Below are 12,105 nucleotides of genomic sequence, written 5' to 3'. Positions count from 1 at the left end.
ATCCAGATCAGTGCCTTCTAATCTCAGCTCCTGCCTGGGCCTCCCCATGGCCACCACAGCCCGCTCCCCCACCACCCTGAGCTCGGGAGCACAACTCAGGGTGTTGACAATGGGCCATCTCTCCTGCTCGCTCTCTGGCTCCTGGGCTAGTTGCTAGGTAGGCCCTGATGGTGAAGATCATCACCACGGGATGGGGGGCCAGACCTGTGGGGGCACCCTGGAGCATGGTCGGGCTGCTCCTTTGCACCCTCCCAGACCCAACCCTTAATCCTCACAGCTTTGCTCTAATCCCTTGGGGCCTGATGCTCTGCTCTCTGCCTGGAGAGGGACTGGCCAGAGAAGCACCCCACCCTCCTCCCTCCAGGGCTTGTTGCGGGGTGCGGGGGGGAGGGGCCCCCTGCCCCGCTGTAGCCCCACACTCCTGCTCCCACCCTCCCTGGGCTGGGCCTAGGCCCCTCTACAAGCTGCACACCTCCCTCCCCGTCCCCTGGCCCCCCCACCCCCCCCACCACCCGCCACCACCCTCCAGCTGATTTCATTTGCCTGACAGTCGTCATTGGCCCTACCCTTCCCTGTCTGCACCCCCCCGCAACCCCCCAAGCGGGGCCAGGCCAGGCCAGCTCCTCTGGCAGCAGAGCCGGGGCAGGTGACGGGCGGGTGTCGCAGCTGAGGGAGCCAGGAGGCGCCTGGGGACCAGAGCTGGAAGCTTAAAGTCAGAGCCCAAGTAAGAGGGGCTGGCCTGGCTCTGCCCTCTGGGTCTGGGGGCTCCGGGGGGCGTGGGGGAGGCCCGGGACTCCAGATGGCAGGGGAGGCGGTGCAGACCACCCAATCCTAGCCCGATGTGGGGAGGGGGCTCCAGCGCCCCATGAGGAGTCTGGTGTGGGACACGAGGAACACAAACGTGGTCTGGTGGGGGTCCCCCTACACACACCCCGTGTCCCCGGCAGGAGACCAAGGAGCCACCCCTCAAGCCATCCGCCATGGGGGAGATGGAACAGTTGCGGCAGGAAGCGGAGCAGCTCAAGAAGCAGATCGCAGTAACCCCAGAACCCTCCATCCCACCAGGGGACATGGGGAAACCAGGAACCGAGCGTGGCCCCCGGGGGAAGGGCTGGCTTCACCCTGATTGACATCTCAGAGACCCCTGACCTGGAAGTGCCCAGAGACTTCCTGAACTTGGAGCTCAGATTTGAGATGTGCCCCCCGCCCCTCAAAACCCTAGAGCCCCAAACCCACCCACCTAGACACCCGTGCACACACCCTGCCCCTACCCACGCCCATGTCTGCTTTCCCCCCAGGATGCCAGGAAAGCCTGTGCTGACACTACCCTGGCAGAGGTGAGCCCCCGCCACCCCCAACAGGGCCAGAGGGGAGGGGTGGAGGGGAGGGGATGGCGTGGGAGCCCCCTGACCAGCCACAGCCTGGCGCCCAGGCTCCAGTACAGTGTGTCCTTGGAATAAGGAATGACATGAATTAATTCATTCAACATTTTGTGAGGTCTGCTATGGGCCAGGCACTGAGCTGGAGCCTAGGGAGGCAGACTCTGTCCTCATCCACAAAACAAGAGCGCCAACCCCTCCTGGCTGGCTGGCCAGGATGAAGAGGACTAGGGCTGTTAAACCAGAAGCCCTGGGAGACTAGCTGTTGCTGTTTAGTCGCAGTCTTGTCTGACTCTTTTGCGACCCCGTGGACTGTAGCCAGCCAGGCTCCCCTGTCCATGGAACTCTCCAGGCAAGAATACTGGAGTGGGTTGCCATTTCCTTCTCCAGGGGATCTTCCCCATCCAGGGATTGAACCTGCATCTCCTGTGTGTGCAGGTGGATTCTTTACCACTGAGTCACCTGGAAAGCCCAGACAAGACTCTTAATTACGAGCTGACTGATAGTGCACTTTTTCAGTCCTGGATGCATTTTTTTCCCCCACATTTTGACATCCTGGAAATTGAGATGCATCCAACAATGATCCTTACAGTTATAATCGGTAGCACTTTTCCCTAGTGATCCATAAAAGAATGGTGCTTCTTGGAGCTGGTGCCATCTTAGATTGAATTAAATGTTAATAATAAGAGTAAACATTTACTGAACATGAGCCAGGCACTGGGCTAAGTTGCTTAAATACATAATTTCATTTAATTTTCCTGACAACTCCTTAAGTCTGGTGCTAAAAACTTCCTTCATTTTTACAGATGGAAAAGGGGGCTCAGAGAGGTTAAGTAACTTGCCTGAGATAACAAAGCAAATAAACGGTAGGTCAGGTCTTTTGACTCTGGAGCCCCAGTCTAATTAATGTCTAGAAGGCCAAAGGAGCCTCAGGGGCATCGGACCCCAAGTTTCAGGAGGGTGCAGTTCAGTGCCATGGTGCTGCTCTGGATACCCACTTAGCGCTGGCTGAGCAGCAGCTGTGGGTGAGGGCAGGCTCCTAGCGGCTGGGTTCAACCAAACATGTGCATATCATCCCAAGTCCATGTGTGGTGGACTCATTGGCAGCTTGAATCGGTCAAGGTGGGGGTGTTTACATGATGGAACCCCCCTTCCCCCTCACCTCCACCCAGGAGAGGTGGTGGTTAAACCCTTAGCTACACACCCTGGCCTTGCCCATGTCTGTCTCTACACCCGTCTAAGCCACTCCTGGGCAGGGTTGACTTCTCAGCCCTCAGTCAGGCTAGAGGCCCGACTTCAAGCTGGGCATGGAACAGAAGCTCACACACAATCCTGGCTCAGACGCTGACACATAGGCATGCACCCTGCTCACCCTGATTTCTTTATTTTTATCTGTGCTGTGTGGTGTGTAGGATCCTAGTTCCCCAACCAGGGATTGAACCCATGTGCCTGCATTTGGAGCACAGAGTCCTAACCACGCACAGGGAGGTCTGCTCCCCCTGACTTCGGACACCCCCTTTCAGAGCTTTCCTGGTGGCTCAGATGGTAAAGAATCCACCTGCAATGCAGGAGACGTGGATTCAGTTCCTGTGTGGGGAAGATCCCCTGGAGAAGGGAATGGCAACCCACTCCGGTATTCTTGCCTGGAGAATTCCATGGACAGGGGAGTGTGGCGGGCTACAGTCCATGGGGTCGCAAACAGTTGGACACAACCGAGCAACTGAGCTAACTAACTTCCTGCAGCTGGTGTCTGGCCTCGAAGTCGTGGGACGTGTGCAGATGCGGACACGGCGGACCTTAAGGGGACACCTGGCCAAGATCTACGCCATGCACTGGGCCACCGACTCTAAGTGAGGCTTAAGAGGCCTGGGCTGGGGGGCAGGGGGCTAGGGGGAGACAGGCAGGAAAGGAGGGTTGGGAGCCATGTGTGTCTCCCCTCTGCCCAGGCTGTTGGTAAGCGCCTCGCAAGATGGGAAGCTGATCGTGTGGGACACATACACCACCAACAAGGTATCAGCCCGGCCCACGGCCCCGCTGTCACCCGCCTTCCTGGGGCATCCCACGCCCTTCCTGTGCCCCGACCTGGGAGCTCAGCCCAGGCCCCTGCCATCCCACCCCTGCAGGTCCACGCCATCCCGCTGCGCTCCTCCTGGGTCATGACCTGTGCCTACGCCCCGTCAGGGAACTTCGTGGCCTGTGGGGGGCTGGACAACATGTGTTCCATCTACAGCCTCAAATCCCGGGAGGGCAACGTCAAGGTCAGCCGGGAGCTGTCGGCTCACACGGGTGAGTGAGAGGCCGAGGGTACCTGCGGGTTGTGCCCAGCAGCCAGGGCCCTGTCCTAACCGCCTCCACCCCCCGACCCAGGTTATCTCTCCTGCTGCCGTTTCCTGGACGACAACAACATCGTGACCAGCTCCGGGGACACCACGTGGTGAGGCCCGGGCGCCCGTGGGTGCGATGGCTGGGGCGGCGCCTCTGTGCCGGCCTCGCTGGGTGACAGCGTGTCCCCCCGGCCCTGCAGCGCCCTGTGGGACATCGAGACTGGGCAGCAGAAGACTGTGTTTGTGGGGCACACAGGGGACTGCATGAGCCTGGCCGTGTCCCCTGACTTCAGACTCTTCATCTCGGGGGCCTGCGACGCCAGCGCCAAGCTCTGGGACGTGCGGGAGGGAACCTGCCGGCAGACTTTCACGGGCCACGAGTCGGACATCAATGCCATCTGCGTAAGCCCCCCTTACTTCAGTGTCCTCTGGGGACCACCTCCCCACCCCACCCCCCACTCAGCCTTCATCCCGTCCCACGGCCCCCCGCCCCTTTCCTTCTGACTTTTCACTTTGAAATAATTTCACCCACAGAAAAGTTGCAAGAATAACAGCAACAGTTCCCGTCTGCCCTTCACCTGTGGTCACTGTCCCCTTTCTGCCGCATATGCTTTCTGGTTCCCTCTCTGTAGAGGGAGGGAGGGAGGGATGGACAGACACACACACACGCCCATCTAGATGTAGCTATAGATACTCTTGGTTATTAATTTTTTCCCTGGGTTCTTTGACAATACATTGCGGACCTCACGCCCCTCTAGCCCTTGAATACATCAGTGTGTTGGAGAAAGGAATGGCAACCCACTCCAGTATTCTTGCCTGGAGAATCTCATGAACAGAGGAACCTGATGGTTTTTGGTCCCTTGGGTTGCAAAGTGTTGGACACTACTGAAGTGACTTAGCACATACATACTTCAGTATATACTTCCTAAAATCAAGGCCATTCTCTTCTATCGTCAGAGTCTAATTCTTTTTTTTTTTTAACATTTATAAATTTCTATTATGATGTTGTGATTTTTATTTTTATTTTATTGCCGCATAACTTGCAGGATCTTAGTTCCCCCATGCCCCCTGCAGTGGAAGAACAGAGTCCTAACGCCCAGACCACTAGGGAATTCCTGGCAGTCTAATTCTTTAAATCAGGAAGTTTAAAGTGATGCAATACTATAGTCTACATCTGTACTTCAATTTCACCAGTTATCTCCAAAATAGCCATGTTTTCTCTGTCCGCGAACACGCATCGCATTTCCTTGCCTTTTCAGTTTCTTTTAAACTGGAAACCCTTTTTGCCCTTTTCCTGTCTTTGGTGACATTGACACTTTGGACAAGTACAGGCCAGTTTTCTGTAGACTTTCCCTCCATTGGGTTATGAGACGTTTCCTGAGGATGAGATTCAGGATATGCTTGTGTACTGGGCCCTGTGCTGACACGCTGATCCAGGGCCTGGAGATGCTGGCGTCTGGGACAGCCTCCACCCTTCTGACCGTGTGACCGTGGGTACACTGCCCACCCACCCTCAGCCCCGTGCTGTCCCCTGCCGTGTGGCAGCACTGTGGAGACAGGGAGGGTGTAGGGAGCCTGGCTGCGGTTGGCAGGCCACAGAAGGGATGGAGCGGGAGCCAGAGAAGCTGAGGGAACTGGCCTGGAGCAGGGAGAGGGCAGGAGAGGTCGAGTGCTGCCCAGGTCTGAGTCCTGACCCTCACCGTCCCCACCCCCCGATCCCGGCCACCTGTATCTGCAGTTCTTCCCCAATGGAGAGGCCATCTGCACGGGCTCAGACGATGCCTCCTGCCGCCTGTTTGACTTGCGGGCCGACCAGGAGCTGACCGCCTACGCCCACGAGAGCATCATCTGCGGCATCACGTCCGTGGCCTTCTCGCTCAGTGGCCGCCTGCTCTTTGCGGGCTACGATGACTTCAACTGCAACGTGTGGGACTCCATGAAGTGCGAGCGCGTGGGTAAGAGCCTGCCCGCCACGGCCACCTGGGCTCCCCTGTGGGTACCCTCTCACTGCTGCTCCCTCATTACTGGCTGACTCTAAGCTCTGTCCCTAGAGCCAGTCCCCTTTGTTCCCAGTCCAGAACCATCTCCTCTCAAAGCGAAGTTGCTCTAAGCGGCCCTTCGCCACGGCCCACTGCTGCAGCTGCTCCCCGCCAGAGGAGCTCCTTCCTGTCACCCCCAGACCTGTGGACCTGGACTGTCCAGTCAGGGCTGGGTTTCAGGGGCCTCCATGGAAGGGAAGGGCCACCGTGGGGATTTTGCAGTGACAAGAGACCAGGGGATGGGATGTGACTTGAGGGCCCTGACCCCAACCCGGGTGCTTCTCTGGGACTGGCCTGGTCTGAAGTTGAATCAGATATTGTGGCTTCCTCTCTTGGGAGAGGCTGGGTGCCCAGGGAAGAGAACACTGGCCAGAGTCAGGATCCAGACCTTAATTCCACTGCTTACTGTCCGAGTGCCCTTGGCCGAGTCACTTGTCTTGGGGCCCCATTTGGAAGCCCTCCTTCCCCGTTTTCCGGGTCAAGGTGCCCTTGCTATTCTCTCAGCAGCTGACACAATGTCCAACCCTCCTGTCCCTCACCCACCCCAGATCCTGGAGGGGAGATTGGAGGGAAACCCCGCCCCTTAGGACTAATCCGCTTTCCTCATTTAGTCGGATGCCCCGCCCCCTAACCTCTAACCCTGGCTCCCTAACACCTGCCAGGCTGACTCCTCTCCCTTTTTCTTAAGGTATCCTCTCTGGTCACGATAACAGGGTCAGCTGCCTGGGGGTCACAGCTGATGGGATGGCTGTGGCCACCGGTTCCTGGGACAGCTTCCTCAAAATCTGGAACTGAGGAGGCTGGACGAGGGGATGTAAAAGGCCACGAAGACACTCACTCAGCTGCCCCTCTCCTGCCCAGTTTAAGGTTTCTTTGAGCTTTTCTCTTCTACACCCCAGCTTTCCCCCTTTGAGGGCATTGGGGAGTATGGGGAGCGTGCCTTTGGGAGGCAGCATCAGGGACTCATTAGGGGTGGGGGAACTGCCCCATCTCCTCCCAGGCCTCCCCTCTCCCTTTGTGAGTAAGGACAATGGACCCCCACCCATCCCTAACCCTAGCAGACCTAGCAGGCTCTGTGTCTGAGGCCGCAGGCCCTAGGATTCCTCCCCCAGAGCTACCACCTTTGTCTAGACCTGGTTGGCACAGGGTGCTTGGCCCCGTGACTGTGGCTCTGACACAACTAGGGTCCTGGCCCCTTCCCCTTCATGCTTTCTCCTTTGTCTACCTTCTTGCCTCTCCTCAAGCACCTGCAATAAAGAGTAGCGCCTTGTATGTGTGTGATATTTGTCTCCCATCCTCTCCTCTTCTGGAAAGACACAGGTCCCACTTAAGTAAAGAAGTATTACAAGTGCGGTGATAGAGGTCGAGTACCAGATAGCTGCAGGCAGAAGGGAGAGTGGAGGTAGAAACTCAAGCCTCAGGACCAAGGCCTGAGATGCGTCAGGAGGAGAAGGTGGCTGAGGGGGGGGTGGGATCTGCACGACAGCTCAACACTGGCTGCCTTTGGTGCGTACAAGTGTGTTTGCACGGAAAGGGTATGTTGAGAAGGAATCAGATTACAAAAGGCCTATAGAAAGCTATAGGCAATGGGGAACAACTGAAGAGTTGTGAGCAGAGTGGTAATAATCAGTGATGCTTCTTGGGAACATCGCCCTCATAGCAATGTAGGTGGATGAAATGGAAGAAGGGGGAGCCTGGAGGGAATGGAGGTAAACAAGGTAGGAGGCAGGTGGCAAGAAATGCAGGAGTGGCAGGACAGAGTGGAGAGGGAAGGGACGGGAAAGAGACTAAAGATACGGAATCACCAGGAGGAAGTGAACCAGGGCAACGATATGGGATATTCAGAGGGGAAGACTTGAGATGGTGGCCAAGGTTAGGGTTTGGCAGCCAGGGGGAGAGCGCTGTCATTCACAGGGTGAGGGGAGGCAGAGGAACCTTAGGGGAAGAGGACACATTCAACTTCAGACAAGTTGACTCTGAAGTGCCTCTGGGGCAGCTGGATGAAGGTGAGGGTTAGGTACAGAGACCTGGGTGTTACCAGAAATCGGGTGAGGGACAGTTGAAGCCCCAGAAGTGGGGGGAAGGGGTGGTGGTGGGACGAATTGGGAGATTGGGATTGACATATATATACTACTGTGTATCGGATCAAACCAGTCAATCCTAAAGGAAATCAACCCTGAATATTCGTTGAAAGGACTGATGCTGAAGTTGAAGCTCCAATACTTTGGCCACCTGATGTGAAGAGCTGACTTACTTTCCCTGATGCTGGGAAAGATTGAAGGTAGGAGGAAAAGGGAACGACAGAGGATGAGATGGCAGAATGGCATCACCGACTCAACGGACATGAGTTTGAGCAAACTCCAGGAGACAGTAAAGGACAGGGAAGCCTGGAGTGCTGCGGTCCATGGGATCGCAAAGGGTCAGACTTGAGTCAGCAACTGAACAACAGCAATGCATAAAATAGATAGCTAATGAGAGCCTCCTGAATAGCACAGGGAACTCCACTCAGTGCTCTGTGGTGACCTAAACTGTAAGAAAATCCAAGGAAGAGGGGATATATGTATATGTATGGCTGATTCATTTTGTTTAAATCACTTGCTTTAATATACAGAAATACGTCAGACACAAAGAAAACCAACGAAGCTCTGAGTCCCAGAGTTGGCAGTTTAGGGGGAGTTAAGGGAACGAACATTTCCAGTCTCCCAGGGCAAGAAGGGGTGGGAGGACCCAGAACATGGCCAGGCCCTGTGATTCAGTTTGTCAGCAGAAACTGACACGGCAACTATACTCCAATTAAAAAAAAAAAAAGGCCCCAGAAGTAAACATCCAGGGACAGAAAGAGGAAAGGGCCAAGGACAGCACCCTGGGGAACACTGGGATTTAGGGGAGGTGTGTAGATGAGGCTTGGAGGTGCCAGCATGGGGACAGTTAGGCCAGGGAATGCAAGCCCCCTCCAGGCTTTCTTCAGACAGGAGACCCAGTGCATGGTTTAGGTATAACACTTAAAAATATAACTTAAAATCACTTGCTTTAATATACAGAAATATGTCAGACACAAAGAAAACCAACGAAGCTCTGAGTCCCAGGGTTGGCAGTTTAGGGGGAGTTAAGAGAACGAACCTTTCCAGTCTCCCAGGGCAAGAAGGGGTGGCAGGACCCAGAGCACGGCCAGGCCCTTGGGGGACCTGGTGCTGGAGCCACGCAGGTCTAGTTCTCCACCAAAGGGAAGTGCTGATTTTCCTTGTCGTGACCCTGGCCTTGCTCCCATGCTCGTCCTCCAGTTTTCAGAAGTCGTCCAGTTCCCAGAACAGCCCCTTCCTTTAGTTCCCTAAAGTTTTCACTCAGGGAAGGCTGCTTACCCTGCAAAAGGGATTGGGCAAGGTGAGGGAGGGCAGGAGGCTGTTCGGGGAGAGAAGACCAGGTGGGGAAAAGGCCCCCATCATTACTCTGGCTTTCCTAGTAACAGCTTTCACCCGCTCACCCTTTACCTGTCGTGGGGTCAGAGCCCCGGGGGAGTTGTCATCCTGCAGGATGGTGAGAGGAGACCTCCCTGGCACCTTGCTGTTTGCTTTCCGCCTGCTGTGCTTAGAACCTGTGCAGGAGACACAAGACACGGGTTTGATCTCTGGGTCAGGACGATCCCTTGGAGGAGGTCATGGCAACCCACTCCAGTATCTTGCCTGGAGAATCCCATGGACAGAGGAGCCTAGCAGGCTACAGTCCACAGGGTCGAAAAGAGTCAGACATGACATAAGTGAATTAACACATACACACATACACGCACAGGCACACACACTTAGAACCTCAAATGAGTAAGGAATTAAAACAAGCAGCCAAAGTTAGGGGCTTTCAGGTTATTCCTCCTCTGTCCATCTGTGGATGTTATCCCAGAGTGTTCTCCCAATTGTTCTTCCCCATCCTGTGCCCTTAGATTCTGTACCTGAAGATCGAGGAGTCTCGGGGTCTCGCAAGGGCTTGTCTGAGCCCTGGCTGGACACAGGCGTTTCTGAGGCATGTCCTGTTTTCTCCTTGGCATACACCTGCTCAGCAGGGAGCTCAGTCTGGCTCCCAGGAGGCACCTGATCTTCAAGGGAAACCTGGGTGCCCAGAGGCAAGTCCGGTCGAGGAGATGAAGGTGTCTCTAGGGGCAGAATAGCTTCGGGGGGAAGGCTTAATTTGGGGTCTTCGGTCTCAAATACATCACTCAGTTGTTTCACCAGTGGACTTGGGGTCTCTGGGGAGGGGAGAAGTGACATGAGATAGTGACCATCTGTCACAAATCATTCAGCAAGGAGGAAGGGATACATGGGCCTTAGAATTCGTGCCCTGGTCAGTGAGGGATTGGGAGAAGTCATTGAGAGACAGCAAAGTGTTGAAAAAAGAAAGACGTGGGTTCAAAGCAGGAGGATGACAGCATTGGGCCCAACACTTACCTCCGCTCGTCTTCATAGGTGTCCGTGCAATGCCAAGGGTAGGGGAGCGGGGATCTGAGTCCTGGACCAGCTTAGGTCCCTCCACCTGCTCCCCTGCTGGCAGGCTTGGCTGTGGGGAGCTCTCTACCTGTCAGGACCAAAGGCTAGAATGAGTCTGGGCCCTCAACTCTCCCTTCCCAGGTTTGTAGCCTTAGATCCATACTGCAGACGGGAATTGCAAAGGCCCTCAGATATTCAGCCTACTTCACCGGGATTGAGAGTATGGAAAATAAGGACTCAAAGGCGAGGGGTACTGGAGGAAGGGAGAGTTCTCTTAGATCAGGACTCTCTTGCTGCTGCTGCTGCTGCTGAGTAGCTTCAGTCGTGTCCGACTCTCTGCGACCCCATAGACGGCAGCTCACCAGGCTCCCCTGTCCCTGGGATTCTCTAGGCAAGAACACTGGAGTGGGTTGCCATTTCCTTCTCCAATACATGAAAGTGAAAAGTGAAAGTGAAGTCGCTCAGTCGTGTCCGACTCTCAGCGACCCCATGGACTGCAGCCCACAGGCTCCTCCGTCCATGGGATTCCCCAGACAAGAGTACTGGAGTGGGACTCTCTTAGCGACTCCGAAACTGAGACAGATTCGCTGCCTCCTCCTTGCCACCCCTGTGTACCTGGATGGGAGTGCGCAGGATGCCGGCGCTGGGTGAACGGGGGTCCGCCACTCGAGCCAGAAGCTTGTTGTGCGGCGGAGGCCGCGCTGGAGTGACTGGGACGCTCTTAGCTGAGCCCATCGTAACCAGCAGAAATAGGATGGGGCAGGGCCCGGCCCGGGAGAGGAGGGGATGCCTGCGAGAAATGACTCAGGTCTCAGCCCTTACGGCGACCATGTTCGACCTTTGATTCCAGACCACCCGATCTCCCCCCCGTTCCCCGCTGAGAAACGGCCTGGCCGCCGGGCCAGAGGTATCTGCGGGGATGATGACTAATACAGTAGACAAGGCAAGTCCTTCAGGGCCTGCTGGGCCCTCTAAATTATTCACTAATTTATTCAAATCCCTTACCGGGCCCCAATTCCACCTCTGGGTTCAAAGAGGCTCAATCCTTAACTCCCGATGCTAAGCTGAGTTTCAAACTTCCCGCCACGCCCCTGCCCCGACCCTATTGGCTGAATCAATGCCGGCTCCTATAGGCCGTCTCTGTCAGTCCCGCCTCCAATGGAGGAAGCCAATGGGCTGCCTGAACGTCTATCATGGGTCCGTGGGGCCAATAGGCAGCGGCTTGACTCTCCGGGCTGACGCCTCCTTGCCAAGGGGACTTTTGTTCCGTACCGGGCTTCAGGTTGTGAGATTTTGCGGGATGCTAATCTTCGCGTAAGAGACCTTCGGTTTCAAAATGAAGTGATTTTATTTAAAAATAGAATCATGAGTTAATACGCTATTATTATTTTCATATCCCGCTGGAGACGGAGTTACGAACATTTTTTTTAAGGCCAGAAGAATAGTAATCCTCATTGGTCGACGTAGTTAGCAATCACTCAACACTAGCCCTCTCGAACCCCGCGTCATTGGATAGCCCCTTTTCAAATACCTAGACTACAGCTGCCCTTTAATTTTCCCACTGGACAGGTCTCCCAGGAAAGTTTCTGGGGTTGACTGGTTTAAACAACCATCAGCTCCTGCTCTTCAATAGAAGATACGCGAATGCACTGTAGGGTCCCAGAGTCTCGGCAGCAAAACTCTTGGGCCCACCTCGCTGTTCTACGTGCGCTTTGCTCTGGAGGAGTGGGATTGGCTCTTTCGACCATCGATTGCATTAGACGCGCTTTTCATTGGCGATGGTCCAGAGGCGGGCAGAGGGCGGAGCACTAGCGGGCAGGCTCGGTCCAACTGCCATTCTCGCGCGTCTTCCCTTCGGCGCATGCACCTAACGAGTGGTGCTCATTGGACG

General features: G+C 55.5%; 2 protein-coding genes across 3 annotated transcripts; one reads left to right on the top strand and one right to left on the bottom strand.

Moving 5' to 3' along the window:
- The first annotated feature begins 980 nt into the window (after nucleotides 1-980).
- GNB3 (G protein subunit beta 3) lies at nucleotides 981-6,684 on the top strand. Of its 2 annotated transcripts, none has more exons than XM_068970452.1 (9): nucleotides 981-1,037; nucleotides 1,299-1,337; nucleotides 3,123-3,229; nucleotides 3,326-3,389; nucleotides 3,503-3,665; nucleotides 3,747-3,810; nucleotides 3,904-4,105; nucleotides 5,442-5,658; nucleotides 6,431-6,684. In XM_068970452.1, the coding sequence occupies exons 1-9, from the start codon at nucleotides 981-983 to the stop codon at nucleotides 6,535-6,537; spliced, it is 1,020 nt and encodes a 339-aa protein (XP_068826553.1). In that variant the 3' UTR covers nucleotides 6,538-6,684. The 2 variants fall into 2 exon arrangements, with proteins under 2 accessions (XP_068826553.1, XP_068826552.1); XM_068970451.1 differs by having other exon boundaries at nucleotides 3,747-3,813.
- A 2,265-nt stretch (nucleotides 6,685-8,949) lies between these two features.
- On the bottom strand, nucleotides 8,950-11,254 carry CDCA3 (cell division cycle associated 3). The gene is made up of 6 exons (XM_068970453.1): nucleotides 11,220-11,254; nucleotides 10,830-11,004; nucleotides 10,176-10,302; nucleotides 9,683-9,976; nucleotides 9,231-9,334; nucleotides 8,950-9,102 (listed from the first exon to the last, which is right to left on the bottom strand). The coding sequence occupies exons 2-6, from the start codon at nucleotides 10,947-10,949 to the stop codon at nucleotides 8,950-8,952; spliced, it is 798 nt and encodes a 265-aa protein (XP_068826554.1). The 5' UTR covers nucleotides 10,950-11,004; nucleotides 11,220-11,254.
- Between the last annotated feature and the right edge of the window lie 851 nt (nucleotides 11,255-12,105).

This window comes from Capricornis sumatraensis, chromosome 4 (genome assembly GCF_032405125.1).
Source record: "Capricornis sumatraensis isolate serow.1 chromosome 4, serow.2, whole genome shotgun sequence".
Classification (NCBI taxonomy): domain Eukaryota; kingdom Metazoa; phylum Chordata; class Mammalia; order Artiodactyla; family Bovidae; genus Capricornis; species Capricornis sumatraensis.
This window is presented reverse-complemented; position numbering and strand designations above follow the sequence as displayed.